Source organism: Schistocerca piceifrons, chromosome 4, assembly GCF_021461385.2.
Source record: "Schistocerca piceifrons isolate TAMUIC-IGC-003096 chromosome 4, iqSchPice1.1, whole genome shotgun sequence".
In the NCBI taxonomy this organism is placed as follows: domain Eukaryota; kingdom Metazoa; phylum Arthropoda; class Insecta; order Orthoptera; family Acrididae; genus Schistocerca; species Schistocerca piceifrons.
Genome location: NC_060141.1, coordinates 544,539,928 through 544,551,808, shown reverse-complemented (window position 1 = coordinate 544,551,808; position 11,881 = coordinate 544,539,928). Strand labels below are relative to the sequence as shown.

The 11,881-nt window shown below is 37.7% G+C and overlaps 1 protein-coding gene across 3 annotated transcripts in view; it reads right to left on the bottom strand.

Moving 5' to 3' along the window:
- Nucleotides 1–2,775: 2,775 nt before the first annotated feature.
- LOC124795495 (kinesin-like protein KIF21A) overlaps nucleotides 2,776–11,881 on the bottom strand; it is a 493,366-nt gene continuing 484,260 nt past the window's right edge. For all 3 annotated transcript variants that reach the window (XM_047259545.1, XM_047259547.1, XM_047259546.1), the window contains one exon: nucleotides 2,776–4,000. In XM_047259545.1, the coding sequence (XP_047115501.1) occupies nucleotides 3,928–4,000 (73 nt within the window). In that variant the 3' untranslated portion in view covers nucleotides 2,776–3,927. The remainder of the gene's footprint in view (nucleotides 4,001–11,881) is intronic.

The window sequence follows — 11,881 nt, the reverse complement described above, 5'->3', positions numbered from 1 at the left end:
GACCTAAATATTTCACTTCTTCCAATGCAAAATGACACTTCTCCAGGCTCAACGTCAAACGAGCTGCTCTTAACCTCATAAAGACTTCCCTTAACTGCTGTCTATGTTGTTCCATACTACTTGAAAACACTATAACGTCATCCAAATAGACAAGACACTATCGTGGTTTCAATCCCCTCAAGACAATGTCTAGCAACCTCTGAAATGTTACTGGAGCATTTTTCAGACAGAATGGCATTCTGATGTACTGGTAATGGCCTCCAGGTGTAGAGAAAGCAGTTTTTGGGTGATGCTCTGGAGCCACCTCTAACTGATGATAACAACTTGTCCAATCCATCGTAGAAAAGTACTGGCACTGACCTAAGTGATCCAATGTGTCCAATATGTTTGGAATGGGGTATGCGTCCATTACTGTCTTATTATTGAGGTATTGGTAGTCACACAGAACATGTATTTCTTAGTGCCACTTTTTTTTAGGCACAACAACAATGCCCGCTCCCCAGCAACTATTACTATGCTCTATAATACTGTCCGCAAACTGCTGATCAATGAAATGCTCCACAATCAGCTGCAAATACCTTAGCATTCTCTATGGTTTATGGTAAACAGGTGCTTCCTTCTCTGTTGGTATCGTGTTGAACTAGTGAAGTTGCTGGTAATGGCCCTTGCGGTAAAAACAAATCCTTAAATTCCCACAACAATTCTTCCATATGTTCTTTTTCTCCTCCTTTCAAATGCTTAACTTTGTTACACAATGCAGTTCCATCAGCAGTTAGTGGTTGATCGCTACACCTACCTCTCAAACACCAGTATTCGTCATCCGGTACATCAAAATTCGCTACTAAAACCCCTTTTCCGAAATTCACGTCCAAAGTACTAAAATTATCCACGTTCACGTTCATGGGGACTACTGGCCCATCATTTCCCTCTTGCACGCGTACAATACTACGTTTCACAAAACAACCTAAAGGATCCAAAACTTCATTATCCTCCAATGGTTCAATAACACATACCGTACCCACAGGAAGATTTGACTGTACACTTACTCACTCACCCAGTGCCACTAGACACACACTCATGCAAATTAAGCCTTAATGCTAATGTATGCGGCTCAATTGGTTTGTTCATTACGTTGAACACCCCTTGTGACAGCTCTGCATTGACAACAGTTTCCCCTAGCTTAAATAACATTTCACCAAACTCCACAGTTCATTGTCTGAGGTGAATTTTGGCATGATGTTGATGCAAGAAATCTACTCCTAAGATGATGTCGTAGCCCTCACTTACCCATGGTACTTTCTCTATGTATGCATCAAATCTGACTTTCCCTATGTGAAAGTCAAACAGCACTGACCCCAAAGGTGTGATCTCCTTATCCCCCACTCCACGAGACCTATAATGTGGTGTGTCTAAATTCCTTTGGCCCATTAAACCCTTAGTAGCCCCTGACACTTGCGCTCTTGTGTCCAACAAAATCTTAAACTTTTTAGTAACTATGAATCCTACCACTGAACATTCCACCTCTGCATACATATTTGTAGCATTGAAATTAAATGGGGCCCCCCTTAGGTGGGTCTTGAGCCCCCTTTGCCATTTAACAATTGTCCACCTCTACAGACCCCCTTTGCCATTTAACAATTGTCCACCTCTACAGACCCCCTTTGCCATTTAACAATTGTCCACCTCTACTAACTCCACTTCTCCATCCTTCACACTGCTGACTTCCACCTCTTCCACTATTTCTCAGTGACTGGGTGCATTGCCTCTGCACATGTCCTGTACTACCACACTTATAACATTTTATACCCAGTGTCAACACTGTTTGCCTCTAGTGGACCCCTGTTGCCACATCTATTTCCTCACATTGAATTGCCAGCTGAATGGCCAATACAAATCTTTCGGAGTCTCTTCATACACTTTCCGCTCCATATTCGCCAGTAACCCCCTCTAAAATACATCAAGTGCCTTTTGCTCGGACTCCTGCAACAGAACAACATTCACTTCATTGCTCTGACCTAACTTGTAAGTATATTCATTAATTTCTCTTATTCTGTCCGCAAATTTCTCTATCATCTCCCTCTGTCTCTTCGTCATTGTACTCAACCTCTCCCTAAAGTACTGAGCACTATTCTGTTTCTTGTACCTCTGTAAAATCCCCTCTTTCAACTGCTTAAACTGTCCTGACTTTCTTAAGGCCTGAGAACACCTTACATATGTCTTCGCTCCACTCGTTAATCTAATCTTGGCCACATGTAACAACTGTTCATCCGACCAACCATTCATCACAGCTGAAGTTTCCAAGTCCTCCACAAACAATAACACATCCTCAGATGCCTTGCCAGAAAACAGAATAATCAAACTTGCAGCAGCTGGAGCAATCTCCTGCTGCAGCACCCTAGCCTACAACTGATCATATGCGTTTTCCCACTCACTCCTAGATGTCAATTCACTTCTCAGTTGCATATTGTCTGCTGTCAATTGTGCTACCTTTTCCAACAAAATCCGTACCGCTTCTGGTTCTGACACACCTCGCATCCCTGACTCTGCCATTGTGTTGCTTTCGTTCCCAGTTACTCCCATTTTGACCTATAAAATCCCAAAGAAACAAAACATTTAACAACACGAATAAACCGACTTCCCACAGCTCAGGATCTCATCTTACGTTTTACGCAACGGTTTAATAGGGGAGATAAATAAAACATCATACTCATCCCAATACAAAAGTAACATAAAAAAGGCACTTTTTGTATAATACTGTATTTAACACTTCAATAATCACTCTTTACACATATTTCCATATATACAAATATTACACTGTATCACACAGTATTAATTCACTAGTTCAGTTAATAAATAAAATGAGACATAAATAAAGTAATTAGTAATCACCAATGAGTATTTTTGTTACGGTATTTGATTTTCATTGGTTTCAATTTTACAGCAACAGTCACTCAGCTTGACACAGTAAGCTGCAATTCTGACCACTGTCTGAACTACGACTGCTGACATACATTTTTTATAAAGACAAAATTAGGTAAAGCAAAGATAATACAAGTGTAAATAAAATAATGCTGCGGTACAGATCACAAACAAATGTCCATTATAACAGTACAAAATCAGTAAATAAATCACACTGCATAAGTTAATTGTTTTTCTTTTTATAATAGGCATTTTCACAGTCATGTATCAGTCTTATACCTCTTCTTGAAAGAGAAGAGAAAAAGTCATTAAGAAACAAAGAAAACAATCTTCCATTTTAGGAACTTATTCTGAAAATAAATGATGCTACAGTTAAAGACAAAAATCTTTCTAAAATTAAAAAATATTTGCCAGTTTTGCTCTATTTTAAAGTTATTAAACTGGAATGTCAGAACTACAGTTTCAATAAAAATGTGCCTGTACTCTTTCATAAAATCCTGAGATCTGGTTCCTCCACCCTGCCTTCCAAATTACTGACAAAATGTTAACACTGTGAGAAACTTGCAATGCCGAAGCAGTCAGCTGTGGATCACATAAAAGACAATCTATCAGTGAGATCTGTTATTCATGTTCAACATGACACATATTACCAATACATGTGAATGTACAATTGGAGAATCATGAGACAAGCAAAATAATGATTTTATTTCCCAGTTCAGAGGACCTGGAAAGATAAAATTGCAAACTAGAAAATATAAATCAATTTTAAGGCACTTGAGGAAAGTACAATTGACACTATTCAGTAGTGAACAAGGCTTTTCTCATTTTCATTACAATAAAAAGCATTATGCATGTCATTAAGAACACTACAATCAAAACTTTCAGGGATGACAAAGATCTTCTGTTCACTTCAGGAGTGGTAACCATATCGTGAACATCATCCACCCCTTCATCAGTAAGATCCACCTCTGCTGCTTCAGGAATGCATGGCAAGTAATAAACTGGTCTTCAGACACAGTCACCACCATCTGGTGACAAGTCGTACCTGCTGCGGAGCTTCCACAAGCGAACCGAGTTATCACTGCAAACAAAACAAAAGGATAAATTTTAAAACAATTAAGAAATGTACAATTGGACAAACTTTGAGCATTTATTGATCCATTAAATATTTTATGGAATTCCTGTGGTGTAGGTGCAATTAATTATTAAGATTGTTTTACAAGTACTGTTCTAAAAGAACAGCAATATAACTGAACACAAATTGCAGTAACAATGGAATGTTCATTCTGGTGCAACTTCTTCACAGACTCCAAATTAATTGTATGTTACGTAGATTTATATTTAGTCTGTTCTGAGACATTTTGGGAATTAATAAAATTTTAACTTCAAAGTAAGTAACCATCAAAATCACATTCATTATGAGTAACAAATGCTCACACTCCTAAAGGAGTAAAACATAGCTGTAAGTTCTCACACGACAGGTTCAGAAGGCTTTATGCATATGTTAACGAGTTAAATAACTGCTCTGAAGCTCAAAACAAGGAGTCAGCTTCAGTACTCTCTAAGTGCTTCTCTGACAGTCAGAGTTTTGTCTTTAAAATTATTCTGTTCTGTCCCTTAGTTATTAATTATATTTCATACGAGACTTTTCCACTGTCATAATAAAAACTATTTTTAGTATTTTCTTTAAATTTTCCATATGACATAGTATCAATTAGTTGTACTTTATATTTATCTCAGTTACATGTGACTGAGAAACGATTATTGTTATTTACAAGCACCTTTTCAGTTCTAGCTCTAGTGTCACATGGTTTTTACACAACAAACAAAGAATGAGGAGTTGAAATCTGATCAACAGAGGTTCCTGCGAGTGTACACTAAATCTGTAACTGTGACTACATAAAAATGAGCATGTTGCAGGCTAGTTAAGGGGAAAGTATGTTGTCTTAGAATGCCCATGGCATAAGCGATTTGCCTTCAGAATCTCATCGACTGAACAACTATTGCCTCTGACTCCACAGGTGTTGTATGGCACCTTGTCTCCAAATCACTTTGCGACTCCTCCTCCTTTTCTTTCTGCTTGGTCAAGAAATAATCATCCTTGGAGCAAGCAAAATATTTACTGCCCATATCCAAAATACGCAGCTGTTTGAAAGATGATCTGAGTTTTATCAATTATTGTCTTATCATTAGTACTGGAAATTGTATCCCATACTTCCTAAACACATCATTTTGCTGTGTAACGTTCATCTGATAGGTGTCACTACACAGAAATGACTTCTCCACCTACAGTTACATGCATTTTGTGTGTTGCAAGTATTGCTATTGCCAATTTTAATAACAAAAATGGGTAATCTCCACACACAAATTAACATACAAAACAATTCATGACGTTATAGATTGAAAACTTAAGAATTTATAATGCAGTATTCAAAAACCAAAACAGCAGTCTGCTAAATTATTGTGACGTATTTGAATTGCTTACTGGTGCAAGGAAGACTATTATATTTCTTCAAATCTGTTCCCTCATTTTTATCCTCTCTGTATTCAACAAGCAACTATAACTTCAAATAGAACATCAGGCCCCGACGTTCGCTTTTTGACAAAGAAAACTACAAAGGTACTAAAAGGTTGATTCCAAAATAATATTTTATGTTATGTTTTGCTTATCTGACACTATGATCTTTGCTTGATAAAACTAGTTAAAAAGCAAAATTCAAATTATCTTTCCAAACAGATTTCTTTTCATGTATATGCAACAAAGCTCTATTGTTAATGGCATCACGTTTCAGTCAAAGTTTTACAATAAATGTTAAAAGTTACATATACATTAAAAATTATTTGGTCGGAGCAACTAACCACTCCACAAGCAAAACTGACAGTGAATGCAGCCATGACTGTCAATGCACAAAAAATGAACTACTACACATGGTACATGGTGTCATGCATGATGTAAGCATGAAACATAACTCTTCAAGTATCAAGTTATTTCACTTATTAAAAGGTAAACAAAAATCCAAGATGAAGCAAACACATCTAGAAAACCATAAATAATCACATTATTTTGAAAAATGAACAAAATTTCTTCAATAAAATTGTTTTAATTAATTATTTGCACTTCAATAAAACAGCCATTGCAAACATTCATGACGAAAAAGAGAAAAAACTACTGATACATCTAACCTCGTGCAAATATTACTAATACAATGTCATACCAGGTCATTCAACAGAAGAATATTGTAATAAATTCTCTAAGGTACACAAAAAAGTGCCATGTGAAACAATTAAGCTATTTACAGTATATTGGATACATTTTGCTCCAAAATAGAATGATACATACAGACACTTTGAAGCAGAACTATATAACATTTTATTCTATTATAATTTTTACAAATTTATTATCTTCTTACAAATGAAAAAAAATATGTAAGACCAAACCTGACTAAAATGACAGACAGTGCAATTTATTTGTGTCATGAGTGAAATAAAATGAGGGCTTTTGCAAAACAATTATTTTGGGTCTCTTTAAACATCTATATGCCTTCTAGTGAATTACAGATATTCGTGTACAGCCTTGTCAAACACAGAAATACACAAACTTGCGAGACTAATAGCAGAGAGTGTGTGTGTGTGTGTGTGTGTGTGTGTGTGTGTGTGTGTGTGTGGAGGGGGGGGGGGAGGGGGTTATTTCTTTCTGAACCTCTTCAGTCTCTTCATTTTAAAAATCTAGAGGAATTTCCAGTTTGAAACATCATCACTGACTTTAAATGGAGGTACAAAGACAAATTTGATGATACAGTGAGTTACACCAACAACTTCATAGCTGCAGAGTTTGACAATGACTACGGTACTTTACTGTTTCTACGAAGGGACTACAGTAACTTGCAACACTGATGGAGATACAATATACTGCCATGTGGTTGAAATGAAGGCAGGCTGTATATCAGTTTCTGCACTTCAATCAAATGGGATTTACATCTCACAGAAGCTGTCCTTAAGACATTAAACAGTAACTTCTACCCTGAAGAGCCAATACACTTGCCTAATGTCGTGCAGGACCATGCGAGCATGCAGAACTACCACATGATGTGGCATGGACTTGACTAATGTCTGAAGTAGTGCTGGAGGGAACTGACACCATGAATCCTGCAGGGCTGTCCATAAATTCATACAAGTATGAGGGGATGGAGATCTCTTCTGAACAGCACATTGCAAAGCGTCCCAGATATGCTCAATAATTTTCATGTCTGGGGAGCTTGGTGGCCGATGAAGTGTTCCTGGAACCACTCTATATTAATTCTGGACGTGTAGGGTGTTGCATTGTCCTGCTGGAATTGCCCAAGTCCATTAGAATGCACAATGGAGATGAATTGATGCAGGTATCAGACAGGATGCTTACATACGTGTCACCTGTCATGAGTCTTGTCTAGATGCATCAAGGGTCCCATATCACTCCAACTGCACATGCCCCATACCATTACAGAGCTTCCACCAGCTTGAACAGTCCCCTGCTGTTATGCAGGGTCCATTGATTCATGAGCTTGTCTCCACACCTTTATACATCCATCTGCTCGATACAATTTATCAATGATGTTTCCTTGATTGGTTCAATTGCTGACACTTGTTGATGGTCCATCACTGAAATCTGCAGCAATTTGCAGAAAGGTTGCACTTCTGTCACACTGAATGATTCTTTTCACTCGGCGTCGGTCCCGTTCTTACATGATCTTATTCCAGCTGCAGCAAATTCAGAGGTTTGATGTTTTACCACATTCTTGATATTCAGTGTACGCTCACGGAATGCTTGTATGGGAAAATTCTCACTTCGTTGTTACCTAGGAGAAGCGCTCATGCGCTGACTATAACACCACGTTCAAACTCACTTAAATCTTGATAACCTTCCATTGTAGCAGCAGTAGCCGACCTGACAACTGCACCAAACACCTGTTGTCTTATATAGGCACTGCCGACCGCAGCAAAGTATTCTGCCTTTTTACATATCTCTTGTGTTTGATTACACATGCCTATACCAGTTTCTTTGGCATTTCAGTGTACTATACTTAACCTTACCACAGACTGGATGTCGAAAGAGGACAACAGTTGTTCTTTACAACTTTTATATTGAGGAAGTTTTCATTTATATCCTGAAAGCTGTGAATTTTAAAACCTTCTTTGTTATATAGTTTCAAGAATACCAAACAAAATGATGTAGTACATAATTTACACTCAGAACAAAAAAAAATAAATTAAAGAATGACATTTACATTAACTCACTAGTTCTATGCAGTATTGAAGATACTGGACTCAGGTCAATGCATTTATACTAATACTGACATAACTGTATGACCATGGTATCCATCTTCGTAAGCACTACATAGTCTATCAGAGTACCTAATTTTTGATGTAATATAAGATGACTCCTGAGAAATAAAACTTGTAAGATTTGTGCCTGTTACAATTAGTGAAATAAATAGGGATTAAAAAAATTTTTTTAAATGGGATAATGTAAAAATTTTAAGTCCTGTTAATAATTAAATAATTAAGCTGAAGCACAGGCTTGGATTGTGCAAGCATATGGAATGAAATCAGCTGTACCCTTTCCAAAGGAACTGTCTCACAATTTCCATGCTGCACTTTAGGGAAAACACAGAAAATCTAAATCAGGACGGCCAAATGGGGATTTGAACCCTGCTCCTCCTGAAAGTGAGTGCTATGTCTTTACCACTGTGCCACCATATCACATGAAAATAATGTACAAGGTTATTCAAGTTTATCAGTCCTACAAGTAATTTACAGTAAACACTGTCATTAAAACTTTCAGTGCAGTATGCACTGTATCAAGGGATGAACTGTTATACTGAATAGGCAATCCAGTACAATCTATACATGGAGTTTATGACACACCAGAAAAAAAGAATGATAAAGTAACTACAAGCAGTTCTGCACACAAAAAATAGTTGAACTATTGTAGCAGATGTATTTGAGTGGAAACTGGCAACATCAAGATGCTGTCTGTCATTAAATGAACAGTTATACAAAAAATATTATCTGGCCCTCTTTGGAGAAATTATATACGGCATTGTAATTTGGCACTTTGAAAATCACAAAAATACAGTATTAAAGAGAAAATACATTATTTTAAATTTGATGTTACTTTAAAGAAATCAGATAATTTGGGTAGTCTCACTGTTCAAGCATTAAGTGTATACACCTCATTTAAAACTTTTTAATGAATTCTGAGCTTTTTCATGACTTTTCACACTGATATAATGCCTGCACACATTGATTGCACATTAAAGTTTTACTTAGTTTAGGTGTTTCAAGATTCAAGTCATGATCACCATCTCCATAGCCATCATGGTCCACCTTTTTGATCATCACTGTGTTGTTGGCATACATCAGCAACAATCTCCTCATTCTGTAGTTCTGAAAATATGGTGAGATTATCATCTAAATGCATAAAACTGCCGAAATCTGCACCCTCCAGTAGAGCTAGCTCATTACCGGACGTGACTTCATCATCATCACCACCATCACCATCACCAATAGCAGTCTCTTCCGGAAAGGCACCAGCTTTACAGAAACAGTTGTTGATTGTGGACAATGACACCAGCTCCCAGGCATTCAAAATAAATTCCTTGGCTTGTAGTGAGTTAATGAAGAGATTTTCATTGCCTGCACCAATCAGCGTTATCAATGTTGAACCAGCTTTTTTGTCAATAATGCACTTTGAAATTTGCAATAATAGCCAAATCAAGCAGCTATGGAACACTGGTACAGTTTGGAGTTAAAAATTCCACTCAAACATTTTCCAAAATTAATTTAGGGTGGATATCTGCACCCTGATCCATAAGACCAGGACGCTTTCCCCCCCCCCCCCCCCCCCCCCCTCATGTCCATTTTTAATCACTGTTCCATTAAAATTACAGTCATCCAAGAATTTTTATTGGCTTCATATTCTGTAGGTTTCTTCTTTAGACCTTTGAAACAACCCAGAGGCTTAGATTTTCTTATCACAAGTGGGGGAAGTTTGTCAGATCCATCTACATTAATGGTGAGAAGAACTGTAATATGAGTTTTACTATTCTTCCCTCCATGGCGTGAATCACCATTTTCTGCTAATGTTTTACTAGGAAGCAGACAGTAGACTAGGCCAATCTGATCACAGCTGTAGATGTTTTGAGGTTGATAATCCCTTAAGATACCCGGCAGAACCTCATCAATTCAGCACTGCACAGTGATGTCATCCACAGCTTTCGATCTGTCAGAAATTGTTCTCCCTATGATTCCATGGCAATCTTTAAATCCTGTAAATGACTGTACTTACTGTAGTATAGGCAATTCATACGTTTGAAGCAATTCCAGATTTTCCTTTTGCTGTTCTCCATGGATGATCGAAAGCAACTGAACGATATAAACACTGTCCAACAATAAATGTTGGCTGGCAACTTTTAAGTTCTTGACTGTTACCACAAAAGGAATTCTCGGATTGCAGACAACAATGCCAGGAGTGTCTTTGTTTCCATGCCACCAACTCTTGTCAACCCACCCACCCTCGTCGACTGTGTCTTTGTCCCTTGTCACTGCAGTGCCGCCCACTTGCTGTACTTGCATATGTCAACAAAAGAAAGGAAAATATCACATTGTTTCTTTTCAAACAATGCTCATTACAATTATTCAAAACTCATTTTACTTCATTAGAATTTGTTATGTATAAGAGCGAATTACATAAAAATGCATTACGTGTATATAAAGTTTACTTAACACATTTTTAAATTATATTTTACTGGGAATGACAAAACTTAATGTATGAATAAGTATTATGTACACTGGAGTTACTTATAAAACATGTTCAACTGTAATACCGTAAGCAGTGAATACAGTGAAGCAGTCAACAGACGAAACAAAGAGTAATGATTACTATTTTCTCCAAATTCAATACTTCACATTTTCTTTTATCTCAAGGCCTCAGATATTACCTTTGTAAACTTTCGGTCCATCTTTTTATTTTTCATAAAGGCAGTCATTAACAAACCACAGTTCTTAAAAAAATGTCAGTATTCGATGTCATACTGTACAAACTACTAAGCTGCAATCAAATTTTCCCTTTAAAATGCATTTGTAGCGTTTTGTTCTGTGAAGGGTTATATAAAGTACTGGTAGAGCTTGTGGCACAAGGTTGTGCCCAACCTATTGGCCTCACTGCACGCAGAGTGTTGACTTTGTTTGCTACGGTTCTAGGAGGGGGAAGATGGCCGACCCATCACCTTTGCCACCATTTACCGAAGGAAAGATCCCTGGTACTAAATTTATTGCAGTTTGAGGGTACTTGGGTCCATCCTGGAAGGGTCAGAACAATGGGAAATCCCTTCCTCTATCCAGGATAGAATCCAGGACCCCTGCCTGATGCTGCAGTTTAGCGCTTTACCCACTAGATCACCATGGCCATATGAAAGATTATACACACATCAAAAGAAGTTTTGCATCACCTCAGTTGCGAGAATTCTGGAACCTGCATAGAAAATTGGAAGAGAGATAAACATCACTTCCGCCCTTTTTATTGCTCATTAAAATGACACATTGCATGCTGTACCACCATACTGTGAGACCTTCAGAGGTGGTGGACCAGATTGCTGTAAACGCCAGTACCTCTCATACCCAGCATAACATGTCCTCTTGCATTGATGCACGCCTGTATTCATCATGGCATACTATCCAAACGTTCATCAAGGTACTGTTGGTCCAGATTGTCCCACTCCTCAACGGCGATTTGGCATAGATCCCTCAGAATGGTTTGTGGGTCATGTCGTCCATAAACAGCCCTTTTCAATCTATCCCAGGCATGTTCAATAGGGTTCATGTCTGGAGAACATGCTGGCCACTCTAGTCAAGCGATGTTGTTATCCTGAAGGAAGTCATTCACAAGATGTGCATGATGGGGGGTGTGAATTGTCGTCCATGA